The 19273-nt window shown below is 33.7% G+C and overlaps 1 protein-coding gene and 1 long non-coding RNA gene across 2 annotated transcripts; both read right to left on the bottom strand.

The window, feature by feature from the left end:
* Positions 1-12408: 12408 nt before the first annotated feature.
* LOC123541781 (uncharacterized) lies at positions 12409-13893 on the bottom strand. Its single transcript, XM_053531642.1, has 2 exons — positions 13473-13893; positions 12409-12951 (listed from the first exon to the last, which is right to left on the bottom strand). Exons 1-2 carry the CDS (start codon positions 13515-13517, stop codon positions 12598-12600), a joined length of 399 nt encoding a protein of 132 aa, XP_053387617.1. The 5' UTR covers positions 13518-13893; the 3' UTR covers positions 12409-12597.
* A 1318-nt stretch (positions 13894-15211) lies between these two features.
* On the bottom strand, positions 15212-16988 carry LOC128550949 (uncharacterized). Its single transcript, XR_008368581.1, has 2 exons — positions 16691-16988; positions 15212-16398 (listed from the first exon to the last, which is right to left on the bottom strand). It is a non-coding gene; the product is annotated as an uncharacterized LOC128550949 (long non-coding RNA).
* Positions 16989-19273: the final 2285 nt, after the last annotated feature.

Raw genomic sequence — 19273 nt, 5'->3', positions numbered from 1 at the left:
GTGTTAAGGCAGATTTTCTTCTAGTGTAGAAAAACGAGTTGGGATGGAAAAAAACAATATTAAATCATTATCGTCGCATCATTACTTAGATCTATTCTAGGTACCTTTGAAAATTTATAACAAATACAATGCAATAACAAAAATTGAAAAGTACAAGTCGCGCAACACAACATAGACGAAAATGTTGCAAACTTGGTACGATTGAGCCTGTTCATGGACGGTAGTGGAAATGCCCCAGCCCCAAGTTGAGAACGTAACATTAATACATGTTATGAGTACTAGAACACAATTTAGAAACATCTGAATATGTAATTCATAAGGCCGTGCACATGGATTTTTTAATGATGCACATAGTGCAATTACATGAAAAACAGCATATGGTCTCCAGATAAACCCTAAACGAGAAAACAAATGACAGAACTGAAGAAATTTAATCAAGGACATACTTAAATAAAAATCAAGACAATTTATTTCCTGAGTAGATAATACTTAGTCACAGTTGCGGCGTTAAATCAGGCATTTAATGTTTTATTCTTATTATCAAAGGATAAAATGCATTATTCTTACATGACCAATTTCTTAGTTTTACAATTGGTAACCCGAGTAAGTCAACAATGACTGAAAATTCTGCTAGTAATTTAACGTAGAAGGGAGAAGGTTTGAAGCAATAATATGAATTTGTGATTTTTTTGTTTGTTTCAAAAATACCACATAAGTATTTTATGTATGTAAATATGTAAAAAGTATCTGCAGATACCACATTAAATCGAAACAGTAGATAATTAATTTATCGTTTATGTATCAAATAATAAAGACGTAATGGAGTAACCTTGTAAATAGCATGATCAGACTTATTCATCATAAATATATATATGTTACTACATTGTATAAAAAGTAACAAAAAGCCGTTTTAAACAGTCATTTCGGCCTCTATTGACGAATCCGCAATAATCATTATGGCCCTGGGGAAACCGGAACGTCAGCGCGTTCTGACGTTAACGTCATTATGGCGGGTGAAAGAGTGCTAAATCATTTTCAGATCGATTGTCAAATATTTATGGCATTCTTGATGAAAAATCGATAAAAACGATGCTTATGCCCTACAAGTTTGTAGAAAAAAAATGTATAAAATGAAAATACCAAGGTGAATACGAAGTGGAGGTATATATTGAAAAGGTCAATAGAAGGCTTGGTTGTGCCTTCTTGTCGTAATGGTACAACTAGTGTCAAAATTGCCCTCGGGCTTTAACCTCTTAGTAAAGAATACCGATTTGATTCACTGTAAGTAAGGTATCAAATGACCTACATTCGTTCGCTATATTAGTATTTTCATAATTTCTTTACCGTGTGACAAATGCAGTGAACATGTTTGATACTTCTTGTATATAACTTATTGCACCAAATACAGGAGTAATAAGTACAGTAACCACTGTTAAAGAATCTCTAAGAAACGATACCTCCCTAAAAATAGCCAAGTCATTATCCTTTCCGTCTTGATGAAATTGTTAGGAAATTATTCTGCACATAGCTGCAACCTCAACACAAGAAATGCATAATTCTGAAAAATAATTTTATATGTGTATGTCTTCCCATTCATCATTGTATATCTTAAATACAGCAATAAGAAGGTACTGTTGATACTATTTGTATCTATGTACGTATTCCACTATCAAATCAGTATCTTAATTAGTATAACATTAACCCAAGTAACGCTTTTGTATATATATTGACTAGTAGATAAACTTTTTAACAGTTAGGTCCTGGGCGCTCTTCTCTTTGAATTTCTCATGCATCATGCACTGCTAATCAGATAAATACGATTTCTATGTTATTAGCATTCACATGTTCGAACTTAAGGAGGTAGGTTACCTTAATATATATAATGTCCAACCGGAAGCTAACGTGCCGATTTACGACGACGTTTACGACAAACTAAATGTATTTGTATATCCACTCTTCTGAAACAAATCAAGTACTTGTGTCCAATCTGATGCTTTATGGTTTAATAATGCAGAAATAATACATGAATTGCCAGAGAAACACTTCAAAACAATTTTGCCTTGAAATGACGTAATTGACGTCATGACGTTGGTGTCACTTACCGCGCAAAATTAATAGCTTTTATAGCGAAAGTACATAATTTTGTACATTTCCTTATTTTCAAACAGCCATTTTTTGCTGAAATATTTTTTAGTCTTTTGCTCTGAATAAAAATTAATATTTGCTTCTTTAATGTAGTTATAGAGAAATGTTCTGCGGAATCTAAGAAAATGGATGATGGTAACCAATGTTATTTGGATTACAGTTTGGAGATAGATTGCTAGTTATGGCCATTTTGAAATAAAAAATAATAGCAGTTTGATTTGTTATGCCTATTTTTTTCAGTTTCCGTTGATAATTTATTACTTATATACTATAACTAAGATCTAAAATTGTTGAAATTTCAGTAGAAAATTGTGGTTTCTTGAAATGAATTGATGTTACCATTGGAACAAAGCCCGTGACCTATATATTAAATGTAAAATTCAAAAGCGTTGACACTTGTTATTTCAAGGAACACAGCTTCGGCATTTTTTATTTTCATTTCAACAATATCCATGAGAATAATAGCAGCATGCTGAACGATTTTCCATGAAAAATGCCAGACGAAGGGTACTACTGTAAATGTTTTAAGCTGTGAAATTTGTTTGGATGAATGCAGATAACACGAAAATATAACTTACGTTTGAAATAATATGTTTTAAAGCTACATTAGCAAAATAGATACAGTGCAACCTCTCCAGAGCGACCCCCTCTATAGCAAAAACCTCTCCACAACAGCATCATCAAAATTTCTCAAAGCTGAAATTTACTATCAATTTAACCTCTATAGAGCAACAACCTATCAACAGAGGTCAATATCTGCGTCTCCCAAAGGGTGTTGCTCTGCAGAGGTTGCACTGTAATTCTATTCAATATTTTTATAAGACATTACGACAAAAAGCACGATATAAGCTATTTCAAATATCTCTGTTGCCTTGGTTCTTTTAACTTTAATAAAAGTAGGGTACCATGTAAAGTGCTTGATATTTGCTAATAATATTACCTAAATATTCCATGATTGTCATTAACAGAATGGCACTGAACCGTCGAAAACCCCGTTTTTTTATACATATTTGTTTAAAACTGAGAGAAAATACGTTACCATGGAAACACGAGCCCCGCGACATTTTAAGCTTACATTGTATATTAGAAAGCTTAAGCGCATACTAGTAAAATTACCAATTATGTAGACTTCTACTGAAATCAATAAAACTAAAATACACCAAAACGTGTTAAATATCCGTATTTTCCTTCTTCTTTCAATATGAAATATCTTTTGAATGTCATGTTCTTCACACTTGGATAAAAATTTAACTTAAAGAGACAGAGATAAACGAAATTGAGATTGAGATTGTACATGTAGCAGTTAAAACATCATATTACACGAAATACAAAAAAAAAAAAAAAAATGCTGCGGTTCAAATAATTTGAATATACCCTAGTAAAAAGGTAATCTACCTCCTCAATTTACAGGAACAAAAGATGTTTCCAGTTAAAGACTATGAAAATCAAATTGAGATGGACTTCAAGAAAGATATTCTTCTAGCACTTCTGCCTCTAAGGCAAAAGATTAACTTTGGAACCGACTTCATTCTTAGCAGTTCTGCGACCAGAAGTGACGACAAGGAGTGTTAAAAGAAGAGAGGAAAAACAATACTGTACACAATATTCAACTTTTAATATTCTCAATACCACAATATAATGTTTCATTAATTTTTTTTTGCATTGAAGTGACATATATGATATAACGTGTAAATATTACTTCCTTTTCAAAGACTTAAGAACCTGTTATTAGTATATGTGTAAATGTCTCAACTGCTGAATGTACAACCAGGTTTACAGGAGATAACAATTTACAGAATGAAATCTAATTGACTTGAACAAAGGAATATATATGTTATAAAATAACCATATTATCAGCCTAGTAGCTTGTTTTCTTAGTGTTCAGTTTACGAACATTTCCAGTTGCTTTTTTTTTTGCACTGCTGCCAGAACTAAGTGACGGGATGCATTTAATATACTTTTGATATGACAATTTACAAACTTTTTAAGATGGTTTATATGTTGATCAAGGAAAGCTTAAACACGACATACCACTCTTATTGTACATGTGTTACACTACACTCATAATGCCCGCTCCTAATTTAGAGACAAATAAGAGGTTTCTCCATCTAGCATGTTAGTCACTTTTCAACAACACAAATCAATATGGAAAGTTATGTTGCACTTTGTGAGCGTTAAATACTTTGTTATAACAAGGCAAACTTTTAAATGCAATACATAGAGAAGTGCATGTGACCATGTGGACACATCAAAATTAATGCGCCGCTCGGAATAGGAAAAAAAACTAAAATGGAGAATGTTTCTTATGAACTGACAAGGTACTGGCAGCTCTGGCCTGTTAAACAAACGTGTAATATACAGTCTGATATCCGTAAAACAAAGTCGTATAATCTTTAAGCGCAATTGTACATGTTACTGATAGAAGTAAAATTGTTCTCATATAGATTTTTAATAACTACAAACGACACAAAGCGCTTATTATGTGACTTTGTAATGATGAAAAGAATTAGTTTTGTTACTTAAAAATGTCATTTATGATAAAGAAAATATAATGTCTTGATTGAATATGAAATAAGCTCATGATATCCGTTCTACTATTCCAGTTCAATTAGAAACAGATTAAAAGTGCGTTCTTATAGCGTTACTGTCAATTTCAAATAACATTAAGCAATATAATTTTAAGTTTACAAAGCCTAATATGGCATTGTTGTGTGCATACGTGTGTCAGTGATTGCGCGCGGTCATGCGGACACCCTTAAGTTGATGCCAAAGAAACAGGAGAACATTTTAAAGGCAAATACTCTGAACTGACGCAATATGTACTAACCATAAATCATCAATTCTGGCCTGTGATGCCTAAACGGAGATTGCATTTCAATAGACAAAAGAAAAATATACATACAATATAAAAAAGTTAAAAGAAGGGAAACACACAAAACTGTACATAATACCAAATTTCTAACATTTGCAATACCAAAAAATATGTTTTATCAACTTTTGTCGCATGAAGCATCGACGTCGTTAAAGCTGCTTTACTTTAGATAAATGTATTTCATCATATTTGATTGTCATAAACACTTTCAATAATGGCTCACTGCGTTTCAGCTTATAAACTTAGCATGAAATCTCATTTACAACAGCATCCAAAATATTAGCAATGGGTGGGGAACACTTAGCTCTCATTAACATACCAAATACGTAAAGCCATACCAAATTGATTAATAGTTCTTTGGAAAATTTTCAACAAAAAAAAATGAGTGAGCGAGCGATTTTTTTTTCCACATTTTTTATTTTTTCAGAGGCGGGTAGATTTTACATGGAGCGAGCGGGTATTTTCCCCAGTTTGGGCCCTAGATGATTCTGTTATGATTATACATGAAGATAACATTTCTTTAAGAAAAACAGAAATCAAACATTTACAGGGTGAATAACACAGTAGATAGCTTTTCTATATGTTTTAAAGACTACATAAAAGATTTTGCAGATAAATTAACGTTCTTGCCAAAGCTCAATTAATCACTTTGTTGTTATTTTGTATTTACAATTACTAAGGGATGAGTGTCTTATTTTTAATTTTGATTGCTCTTCACTAATCGGAAGGCAAGCCCATCTAACGGCAGAGGATGAGAAATATGTAAGACAAAAAGCAGTGGATAAACACATCTTCAATATGAAACCATCTTAGATGGCTTCGACACATGAGCAACTTTGTGCCCCTAGTGAAACTTCAAACGGTAGAGGTGAGGGGAAAGTAATAAATCACTTGACCAGTGAGACCAAATGGAGTTTGCTTGACATTGCTTGAATCCAATTGGAATTATTTCTTAACAGATCAAGCTAACTTAAGTTTTTGTGGTAAAGATTCATTTCAGTAAAATAAAGATAACAGACAGACAAAGAATGATCCCAATATGGCCGCATGTAAAGGTGTTATTTGTTGTGCTTTGATTGACCTAACAATTTTGAGTTGGGAAGGTCTGCTTTTTTCAGTTTTTTTTCTTCCAATCAATTCACAGCCAATTGATATACAATCAGGGACAATTTTGTTTACAATAGGACATAAATTATTTTTATATCTACACTACTACTGTTTTTTTAAAGCTAACATTGTTTTTAATTGAATATATGCATTTTGATAGAATATTCGACCGCCGTACTAAAGAAGTTATGTTCAAAAATATTTGGGCCCGAGACAATGTGATCTGTAAACAAACTTTTTTTAAGGCAGCACTCAGCTTTGGCACTAGATCTAACATATTGAACTAATTAACTGATAACAAATGGTTTGGAAACTTTATCTGTACAATATTTCTATGTTTAATCCAAATATTTTTAATCATGTTAAACTGAAACCCCGTGCACGTCCTGCAAGTCTGGCTTTGGTCTTTCCACTGTAATGAACATTCGTAGAACATGCCTACTTCATCACCTACCGGCACATCTTAGGCCATGCGTGGTACTAGCAGAGACACTCCAGATTTAAAACAAATGATGACAAACACTTAAATTCCTGACTTTTTGAGTTTGAATCATTAGCTACATGTATAACGGACGCATGAATTCCGATCAATATCACTTTGACGCATTAAAACAGCGATAAAACAACCTGTTTTGACGTTATCATTACGGAGCGCGTTTTCAGAAAAAAAAATCAGAGACTTTTACGTACGTGAGGGCGGATGATTTTTTTTCTCGGAAATGAAACTACTGATGCGGTAGTTTCGACGAACGACAAACCAATTTGGTATGGCCTAATATTTCATTACCAAATTTCATTAATAGTTTAATTATCAAAGAGAAACTGATGTACATGTATATATATTTAACAGAAAAATGTGACAAATGTGTAATATTGCGGTTACTTTCTGACGACATTAAGCCCATCTGCAATGTTTTGCAGCATCATATTTAACTTATATTCTTAATAAATCCATGCTTCATATAGATTATGCTCAACTTTTTTTGAATATGCGTGACACGTCTCAATTAAACCTTCTGCAGCGTTCTTGTTCATATAGAGAGCTTGTTTTCATCCAATGACAGACATTATGCGATGGCAAATTTGGCCTGGCATTTATAAAGAATCCCGTTTTATATCATTTGTTTTAAATAAGGCAATTTGCATAGGAATTTGTAGTTAATTAAACTCAAGAAAATTAGTACTCTTGAAAAATGAATAACAAATATACAGACATTCTGTGATGTAAACTAGCCATTTATAGGAATTATAAGTAGCTCTTGCCTTTCAATTGACATGACATTGAGTTCGAAGTCGGTGTTCCGTTCAGCCAAATGTTTAATTCGCATATAGGGTATATCCGTTAAATTCAGACCGTGATTGCATATTTTAGGGCCTTCCGAAAGATGTTCACGTGTATTTTGTAAATACGCTTTTTTGACTTTACAAGGATATTCGACGCCACACATAACAAAACACGATTGGTATACATCATATCAGGCCATGCTTGTGTATACGGTACATGCATAATGCTAAAATTATTCCAAAGACAAACAAAAATTATCATTTGTTAACTTGTCATAATCATCATGACATCTACACCTTGGAATTTGAAATATGACGTTGCATTTTGGCAGGAGAACGTAAAATTGTGTGCCCTAAAAAGGCGATGATGCATATACATTTCACATTCAAACAGACGGACTGCCTAGGCCACTGTAGTTTCAGGAGTGTCAATAATTATTGAAAGGTAAGAGTTACTTATAAATCAATACACATGGTGTTGAAAGTGGCTATGCCTTCCATTTGTTATTCTGAAATACTTTGAAAAATTCTTCTAAATAAGTTACACCTATGATTTGCAGCATCATCTATTGCACATGCGTCTTGCACAGAATATGAGCCATGTGCTTAAAATGAGCCTATCCCAGGTGTCATTTATTACACATAAACTATTATAGGAAATTTATCTATTGTCTGAATCCAAAATAATGGATATAAGATTTTTATCAGACTTAGAAATCAGGACCCGTGCGTCAAAAGTGGTAAACGTACTAGAAAGATTTTTACTTTCCTTTTTACCGGACATTCTAATGAGTGAGAACTTGCGAGACATTGGATTAACTGGGTACACAAAACATACGTGAAATCGGTAGGAGAATATTGTCCTAACTTTATAACGTCGTTTGAAATCAAGCTTTTGGTATTTGACTCGGTAGTCTATCCGCCGTAGGTGATAGGTATCTCGGGTTTCACTTTCGTGCAAGACTTATTTTCTGGTCCTTCGGGATCATTGCTTTCAACTCATTTAGATTTGAAGATTGAATACCGCTTAAGCCGGTGCTAGGGGGCGTGGGCAGTGTTGCATTTTCCATTACTGCTCATGAACAGACTCAATCAAACCGAGTCTGCAATTTTCACTGTTTGCTTTGTTGTCGGTGCTTCCGAGGGATCTACTTTCCAGATTTTATTTACTTCACAACAGCGGGTGTTAAGTGCTGTGTGGAGGCCGTAAAAAGTCGCCCCGACTTCATCTCAGTGTTGTTATATTTTCTGGTCCTTCGGGATCATTGCTTTCAACTCATTTAGATTTGTAGATTGAATACCGCTTAAGCCGGTGCTAGGGGGCGTGGGCAGTGTTGCATTTTCCATTACTGCTCATGAACAGACTCAATCAAACCGAGTCTGCAATTTTCACTGTTTGCTTTGTTGTCGGTGCTTCCGAGGGATCTACTTTCCAGATTTTATTTACTTCACAACAGCGGGTGTTAAGTGCTGTGTGGCGGCCGTAAAAAGTCGCCCCGACTGCATCTCAGTATTGTTATATTTTCTGGTCCTTCGGGATCATTGCTTTCAACTCATTTAGATTTGAAGATTGAATACCGCTTAAGCCGGTGCTAGGGGGCGTGGGCAGTGTTGCATTTTCCATTACTGCTCATGAACAGACTCAATCAAACCGAGTCTGCAATTTTCACTGTTTGCTTTGTTGTCGGTGCTTCCGTGGGATCTACTTTCCGGATTTTATTAGATATGTTCATTGGCATCAGCATAAATAACCAACAAGTAGACATACACTGACACTTAGCATCTCTTTGTCGGTAACTAAAGATTCTTACTCTATGAATTATTTTACTTGATACTGCAATGCTAAAAAGCTAGCATTTATGAACACAGAGTGTTGTTCGCCTTAATGGGTAAAATGCCTCAAAAGGGATAAATACTTTTTATCTGCTACCTATCCCTTTATGAGCTGTTAACACGACAGTTTACTGTTGGTATTAAATCCTTCGTGAAATAGCAAGTTGACTGGGAAGTTTCCTGTTGTTTTACCTGTAAAAACAGTAGAACTCCACACATATCTCAAGGTAATATTATTGCCGCCATTGCGATAATTGCTATTATGTTATTTCAAATAATCACACTTTTTCTTAGAATATACTGCGAAAAATTTTGGCACTTTAGCTTTGAACGGAGTTCAGTATGGACCCTTTATTGAGTTATGACAGTAATCTTTACATTGTATCTACTAAAAGTAACAGAAGTACATATCGTTATGTTTATGTTTATAGAAGAAGTTAAGTTACATCTAAATTTTTAATTACTTTTAATGTAACGCAGTGTTGTGATATAATGTTGCACACAGTATACAGTGTATCTAAGACAATATTCAAAGCTATTTATAAGTTTATATTGTTACAGCCAATCAGATATCAGAGTGCAATTTACTTAAATAAAAGTGTGTCTTATGCTTAATGAAATTTGTAACATCCTTTTGGAATTAGATTACTGAAGTACTAATCACCGGTGTATTTATTTATCACACATATAGTTATATAAAGGAGCAAGAAATATTTTCTGTGCTAAATAGTTTGATTGCCTACTCTCAGTTATTTTACTAAGTTTATATGTTATTTTCCTTTTTATGATATTTGTAGTTTGAATCATCTGACATATTTTTGAAATATGAGCAAAACAAGTACGGTAAAAATAAACTACTTCAGAATACTTTTGTCTTATATTAAAAGCTCCTTAAAAATTAGTGTGCATCCGTTTTTTATGATGAGTTAATAATGATTACCTTGTAAATGTGTAATTTCATAACAAAATGTTTAAGAGATCTTTAAATACATGAAGCACTAGATGTATAATATATAAATAGTACAAAGTAAGAAGCGTTTGGGATCTTAGTTTAGATGGAGAATTAAATTTAGCATCTGTGATGATTTCGGTCTCGTCTACCTTAAGTTGCTAGAACGCAGAACAAGAACAATCGTATCGAAACTGATTATATATCTGCTCAGTTGAATCTCAATGCAGACCACATGTAAAAAATACAAAGGTAACACTGTGTCAGTACAATATGTCAGAATTATATGTTTTATGCTCGTTGTATTGCTTATAATAGAACTGGGCGAAGTATTTGAATCTGACTGAAAAGAGCCATCGGGTTTAATTTCACCATCCTTTTGCCAAAATTAAAATGACACTGGCTAGTGAATATCTGTTTACAATTTAAAAATATTGCTGTATAGTTTGTTTTAAACAGAACATATCAAAACATTAATCATTCCGTTTCTTTTCAGCGGGACAATACGAATAACTGGTGAAATCTGATTATGTTCTCAACGGATAACTTCAAACAATTTAGCTTCTTTCAGCTGTAATAAAACACCTGTAGAAACTGCATTTTTCCACCGACAGTTTCGTAGGGATTTAATTTAGCATGGAGACAAAAATATATCGAAATTTTTGGTTTGTAATGATTTGAATTTTAATCTTATAAACGATTATCATAGTGATAAGGCAAATTTCTATTTAGACTGTTGAATTTTCAGTGAAACAATGTATTTGAAATACTATTGTACTGATGATATACTTACGTTTCTCATAGATAAATCAATGCTGCAAAATCAATATTATTCCTAGTTCTGTATCTATCAATATTGACCGTAACAATAGATATATAAGGCTGAAAACTCGTTTGAAGCTCTCGACACAACGAAATATTCAGTCGCCATCGTTATGTCATATCTGACGTGATATTTGACTCATAACTAAAGCAAGCAAGCAGTCCGATCTTTGTGTATTTTCCCTATCCAGTGGTAACTGAGTACAATTTTGTACTCATAAAAGAAAGTGAAAGAATCTATTTCAGAAAGCAAGGCGAGGCTTAATGCAGTCTCAGCTGCTACAACAAGCATCATAACAAGTTCTTAAAGAGTATCCGAAAGCAAAATAATGTATCTAATAAATCTACAACAATTTGTATTCTGCAGAACTTATCTATTACGTTGAGAAATTTAGGCAATCGTATGAGAAGAATCAGAGATACTTGGGGTTTGGACCAGCTACGACGCTGCATTGGTCTAAAATTTGGCCACATGCAACAAAGACCATCGGGGCAACATCAAAAACAGCGCCAAAATAAAAATTAATCAAAATCAATCCTTTGATTTGATTTGGGGGTCGGAGGGTGGGGGTGGGATGTAAAGGGTTTGTAAAATCAATATCAGTCCTATATTTGATTTTTTTTTTTGGGTGGAGAGGGTAAAATTAAGATCAGTCCTATATTAATCTCTCAATAATTTTATCTCCAGAAGATAAAAGATCAGTGGTTATTTTTATGATTTTAAAAATGTTGATTGATTTTGATTTAATAATTTTTGGAGCTTTTATGATGTTGTTCGATGTGGCCAAATTCACACTAGGTAACCGGATATGTTCGGCGCAGGATGCTATGTTCGGCGCAGGATAGATACATTGATTTAGAAAACATAAATGGTGTTAGTATTCTCCTTATTTCGGTCTAAAAAAAACAAATTACCAGTATAATCACCTTACTAGTCTTATCACGTAATAAATGAAGTTTCCAAAGCCGATTTAAAATCCTGAAAAAAAATCCCATTTTAAGCAAAAACGGCGAAGTTAAACTAAAGTTTACAAATCAATGTAATGATCCTGCGCCGAATATAGCATCCTGCACCAAACATATCCGGTTACCTAGTGTGAAATTTTAGACCACTGCATTGTCGAATCCAAAGTATCTGTGGATCTACACGGGAAAATATTCCTAGTTTAGGAATATATGAGTAATTCACGGAAACATGATAGTCTATTATTATTCATTGCTAGGGTATTATGAAAATTTGACCATTAGGAATATTGTGGGAATATAATATTAAGTAATCGGACATTACAAAAATTTAGGGAATTAGGGAATTCTAGAAAACACCACAAGGGACAGATATTTTTTTACAAAAATAAAATCGATCTTTGGGAAATTTTAAGAACACGGTTCATGGATTCATATAACACGCAGATGATGATAATCATATTCATGGGAATTAAAAGCCATTGTCATTAAGCAATATAATGGGAGAATGACATTTCGGAAACATAAAAATCATTTAATTAAAACCGCCATTATTCAGAGATGCGCGCGCACTCACATATTTTAGGAAACAGACTATTTAGTGAATGTGTCATGTGCTTGCTCATTTCACAACTGTTGGAATCTGATCGTGATGTCTTATTTCTGGACTTATTTTCGAGAACTCCGGACTTAATGTCGGCAAACGTACACTTCCGCTACTGCTTACTGACGGAGTGTCTTCGTAATGACGTACTTCCTGTTTTACAAGATTTTCAGATGAATGTTCATTGGTCGATAATACATACTGGTGATCACGTGAGTCAGACTGTCCTACATCCAGGTGCTGCTGGTCGAATGAGCCTGATGACGTCATCTGCGGATTAACTGGTGCCATGAAACAATTGTTCTTGATGCGTCCGTATTTGTCAACCAGTCGAAACATTGTACTTCTCGGAATACCAAACAGTTTACCTGCCTGAAATAAATTAAATTTTATGTAAAACATCGAATCAGGTCATAAAAATACATGTGTTTCGGGGTTCTGCATTTTGACAGTCGTAAATAATTAAGGTCTATATCAGTTTCTCCCTTGAAAACATGTCTAGATTTGCCTGTTTTTCTTTTATTGAATAACTTTTCATTAGGCCTAGCTGTTACTCTTTTCCTCTACTAGAATATATAGTTCTAGTATTTGATTACATACATGTACATATTTTTATGGTTCATTTTATGAAATATTGGCGGCTGCCTTTACTAATCTTTATAAATTTAATTATAATTAGAATTTTTTTTGAGAGTTGTCTTCATATTTTATATTCTGTTTACTAAGAGTTATTTCGGTAGACAAAAATCCTAAAACGCTGGAAACCACAAACATTTCTTCCAGTTGCATGTATAAATTAAAGAAAGCCTTTCTAAATTTAGAGACATAGGCCTACCATAATTCTAATGACATATATCTACAGATTTAACCAATGATTAACAAAAAATACGAACCCTAAACCTATTAGTCCCTTCCCGGACCGCTTGTATGGCTTTCATGACGTCATTTGGCGTGTACTTCTGCGCCCGTCTCTGCTCACTGTATTTCTTAAAGAACGCTTCGTCATCTAAAAACTCTGTAAAAAGGAAGGAAACTCAATTCTTGTTCTTCTTACGTTAGCAAAATTACTAATCTGTGCTGCAGTATACACGTGAGACAACTTATAAACAAACGGTCCAAAATGTTATAAAACTAAATTTAGTGACCAGTGACCTCAGAGATAACACATTCAAGAGATTTATTCACATTTACAAACAGCAGGAAGCTGGGCTCATATTTCTGAACCTTTTCACGTCTTTGTATCACAAACTTTGTATTACAAAGTTAGAAGCTATTAGGCAGTCTTAATTAAACCAGTTTTTCGTTACGAATGTGAGAAAGTATAGATAGAACAAGATCTCATTTGTTTTTCCCGGTCCAGACACTGGACATATCTGGGATAAATGTGTGTGTTTCGTAACTGGTTCTTCAAAGGAAATACTGCCAGGGTCAAGTACATTGTACATTTGACACGTTAAAGTATCAGACTGTCTGTTCGCAAAGAACTAGCTAGGCTATGTTAGCCGGATATTGTTCAGTGAATTTTTTCTTGATCTAGTCTTTTGGTCAGACAACACTGCGTCTGTATTGGTAGTGGATGAATTTGTACGTAATAGCATCTTTGAATGTGTTTGCCATGTACATGGCGTTGTATAAATCTGGCATAACATTTATCACGTTATTACATGAAAATTTATCCCAATCAAGATTAAAGATGCCGATGCACTGATTTCAAAAAGTGAACCGATTAATCTTGCCATTTTACATTCGTCAGTGTAAACACTGATATTTACTATAGAGACAAACCTCGCAAAATTTCTGCCAGTAATTCCTATCGAATACATTTGTTCCATAGAATTTTAACGTAGTTGAAGTGCCGCCAAAATCGTTAATTAGCTAGATTTAAATCTTTTTAACTGATCAACAATGTCCTATCATAGGTGTCTCTCTGGTCGTAACTTGTTCTCCACAAATAAAAATAGACACTATAGGCAGGATAGTTTGTTAGCAGAAATGATACGTGTATGTGGTCGCCATGGTCTAGTGTTTAGACGGATTGATGTCCGTTGTTTTGAATCTTGGCTACTTTCATAGCCATGTCCGTGAGTAAGACACTGTATTAAAACTACTTTACGTAGACCAATGTACAAGTTGGTAGTAGCAAATTGCTTCGGGTAAGGTATAGTTTTAATTATCCTTAAACATATGATCGCTTAAAAGTTCTACACAAGATTTATGTTTGTTAATTTACAAAGAAACAAGAAATACAATTTGAGGCCAAAAATCTGGCAAAGTTACCAAGCCAGTCACTTAATACGAACTGTTACAGTGGTTATTGTATATACAATGCATTTTTATTTGTTTTTTCTTTTGTTGAGTTTAACTTCACACCGAAACAATTATTGGTCATATGGCGACTTTCAAGTTCATGGTGGTGGTGTACCCCAGTTGTCCCTCAGAGTATTATTTTAGGCACGTACGAGCACCTGGGTTGAACCTCACGCCTTCCTCGCGTGGTTTGGTGATGGTTTCCTCACATTAGAATTCTAGACCCTAAGTGAGGTATCGAACCCACAGCGGTGAGGGGCAAGTGATTCGAAGTCAGCTACCTTACCCCGGCCTCGGAGGCCCTTTATGTAAAACAACAATGACATCATGTTATCAAAGGCACTTTTATTTATAACTCTCATTTGCTCACTAGCACTTTACTAAATTTACATAATTATGTTATATTTACTAAACACACAGTAACAAATATAAGCAATGTTCTGACGAAGGTTGTTTATAAAACGGTTACACATATGTCCCCATGACTGCCTTGCAGAGGTAACTTGGTATATATTTTTCAGTCTTAAATACTAGTATGCAGTGACTTTGACCAGAATCCAATTGAAGTCTTGAAGTCAGTGACCTTGACTTTTGACCTTATGATTACCTTAAAACAAAGGTCATCTTATGACCTATTTATTCTCATGCATTCTCAAGTTACTGATCAACAATCATTATGGTTAAATGATCTAATTACTGTGAAATCATTTAAATTCGCTGGCATGAAATTTCGCGCAAATGTGAAAAAGGACTGTTTCGCACCAGCTTTAATTCGCGCATTTTCAATTTTAGAAATGAAAAAATAAAATTAAAATATAATAATAGCGCAGTCTTAAATTCGCGCATCGGTCCTCGCGCGAAATACGCGAAAATTCGTCCTACGCGAATAAAAATGATTTCACAGTATACTAACAGACAGACTGACCTACAAGAGCAAAGCATGAACAATCCTCTTCTTTGAAGGGTGGCCTTTCTAAAATTATCAGATCTTTATACAGAATAACGTTATTCATCATTCTAACATAAACAGATCTATTCTCTTATTACATGGACAAGACTGAAAGTATGCATTATTATAAATGCAACAAAATCATAGTTTCTATGTCACAATTATTATGTCATTGTGTTTAAATGTCATAACGGGTGCTGGAAAATAAAACCACATTAAACTGGCTAGTTTTGTGGGACTGTTGTCAAAGGGTGTAAATAATAGCCCTTGATATCATGTTAAAATTGAAAATTAATAATATATCTTAAACAATTCCTTAGCATCTTAACTCCAAAGAATGTTTTATTCAATGACAAATCACTGTTTGGGATATATCATTTCTTAAATACATCAAAGCAGGGGCTGCACTGGTAACAAATTTGCCACAGTAATAATTTCTCCATTTTTTTTTTGTTTCTATTACAAACCACAAGCAAATAATTCTTTGAACAAACTGCAGTGGTGATGCCTTCACCTAATAATTCATACATAAAATATTATATTGTATTATATACTACATAAACCTTTTTTTTTTTTTTTTTTTTTTGATTTAACGTCGCACCGACACATGATAGGTCATATGGCGACTTTCCAGCTTTAATGGTGGAGGAAGACCCCAGGTGCCCCTCCATGTATTATTTCATCACGAGCGGGCACCTGGGTAGAACCACCGACCTTCCGTAAGCCAGCTGGATGGCTTCCTCACATGAAGAATTCAACGCCCCGAGTGAGGCTCGAACCCACATCGATGAGGGGCAAGTGATTTGAAGTCAGCGACCTTATCCACTCAGCCACGGAGGCCCCTACTACATAAACCTTACAAACTTCTACTACATTAACAATACAGTAAATATAATCAAAACACTTCACACATCTGACTAGAAATAGACAAAGATATAGTATAGTCGAACCTGTATTAAGCTAGCAGCCAGCCATGGCAACAACACTATAGGACTGCGTAACCCTTACCATGCTAAATTTCTGTAATGGACTGGTCCATCTTCAAATTTTGGCAGTACCATTTATCATTTGAAGGAGTGTTTACTGAAAATTGATTGACTGAATAGCAAACAGTGCAGATCATGATTCAGACTGCATGGATGTGCAAGCTGATCATGATCTATACTGCCTTTTTACTGGTCGCAAAGGCAGAACCAATTGTGTCCAGCATGGTAAGGGTTAAGGTAGGTATCTGTTGTTTTTTTAAGACAAGTTGAATTTACAACAAAAAGACAATTTGTGAAGTATGTTTACTGGCTGATTAAGGCAGTGACTCTTCATACATCTGGTTGCTTAGGCAGATTCAACTGTACTCACAAAGCACCAAATATACTGTAAATTTAGATAGAACTTGCCAGAGTTATTTCCCTTATTCGCAAGAGTGATGTGCAGATTTATAACTTGCAAAAATGAACAGGTGCTCAATGGTGTTTAAAGAATGTATAAAGCAGCTTTAAGCAAAAAAAAATAATAAATAAATAAAATTTAAAAAAAATTAAACAAAACACACAAAAGAAACAATTATCTAAATTATTTACATGAAGGTAATCCGCCATGTTTAGATTATTTTTCTACAATGTAATATCTGATTAAACCCTGGCTTTTCAAGCCTAAAACAAAAGAAGATAGATCATAGAGTCATGTGCTTGACTGATCTGTAAAATTTGGACCTCACGCAAGTTTTCATAATGTGAATCAAATGGAAGAACACAATTTTGATGGCATTTATGATTATCATGAAAAGAAAATGTTTCTAAAATGTGGATTTTATTGAAAATTTGAACACTTGTAATTACCTAGATCTATATAATATGGCCAAAGAAAACAGACAGGCCAATTTCCTTATTTCTCTGAGATCTGCCTGCTATTTAAGAGATCTTCAATCTTTCAAGATTAGAAGACAAAATTTGAAATTAACTCGCATTTTCATTTTTTACGTTTTTTTTTATCTTTGGACAGCATCAAAATGAAGTAAGACTGCTGTTTTTCATTAATTAATGCCCATGTGGTAACTGACATCTATATGTAGGAAGATTTGAATTTCTGTATGCCAGTGGTCCAAGTTTATTTTATGTTATCATGCAAAATATCTTTACTCCATGCCTTCCAATTCAACAATCATGCAAAACTACCTTAATCTGGTACAATATACTGTAGGTACAAAATACAAACGTTTTTAAACTGCTTTAAGCAAAAACAAACCACAATTATTATTTACATAAATTTACACAAGATATTGCCAATTTACCGTACTGGTAATCATGATTTTCAGATGCTGTCTTCCTGATTCTATATACAGATTACTGATTCACCAAGTCTCTAACAAATATCAACATCAGCTTGGATTTTTCTTGACCACAACTCAAGCCTGTTAATTTTTTTTGTTGGTTTGAATGTTGCACCGACACAATTACAGGTCATATGGTGACTTTCAAGCTTTGATGGTGGATGGAGAACCCATAACTGCCAAGTTACCTCATTTTTATCATCATTTTATTTGATAAATTTGTCAACGATACAAGCGTCGGTAGAAGTAGGTGTTGTTTTCACTTTTATACTTTCGTATATGTATATAATATTACGTTTATACGCTTCAATATCAGAGCTTTATTTCTACATGTCTAAATAATCTAATCTAGTAATAAGTTATTTGTTTATTGCATGTTGTCAATTTAAAGCTTCATATCTAGATTCTAGCAGCTCGGAAAGATATTATATCATGTATTGAGTATTTTTCTTTTCAGTCTATCATCGTCCTTGTTCACAACAAAGAAACGCCCTTTGGAAACTATATTATTGAACTTGTTCAATGGGAAATGAAAATACGAAGAAAGAAAATACTGCCATTGAAGAACAATGGCAACAAGACTACTTCTGAAAATTACACATTGTAAGATCACTGGAAGCTTATGGTGAGTCAAAAGTACTGAAATTGAAGCTTAGTCTGCGTTAATATGGTTTCTTGATAGATAAATTAATTAATGAGAATGTTCAAGTTACTTGATTAAGTAGTTTTTTCCTCATTAATCTTCTCCATTATACTCTTCGTGAGTTTCAAGTAACCAATGAAACGTCAAAGAAAACTAAAATTAATGGAAACATTTACCAAATGATAGGAGAAACAATTACATAAGAGGCATTCTTTCTTTATACGAAACAACAGAATCATACAATACGTCAGCTGTTTCGTTTTTATATAAAATTATAAATGTATGAAATGAAAATTAATATCATAGAACAAATTAAGCTTAATCATTCCAATTTTGGCTTCAATTATGGAAATAGGTTTTCTTAGTGTGAAAGATAAGTCGCTAGTCTATTCATATAAAAACCCTGTTTACGCTCTAAAGGCTTCATTCTTTTGACATTAGATGAATCCTGGTCGAAATATTTGTTGGT

Source organism: Mercenaria mercenaria, chromosome 19, assembly GCF_021730395.1.
Source record: "Mercenaria mercenaria strain notata chromosome 19, MADL_Memer_1, whole genome shotgun sequence".
NCBI lineage: Eukaryota > Metazoa > Mollusca > Bivalvia > Venerida > Veneridae > Mercenaria > Mercenaria mercenaria.
The sequence above is the reverse complement of the archived record's forward strand: the minus strand, read 5'-3'. Positions and strand labels throughout refer to the sequence as shown.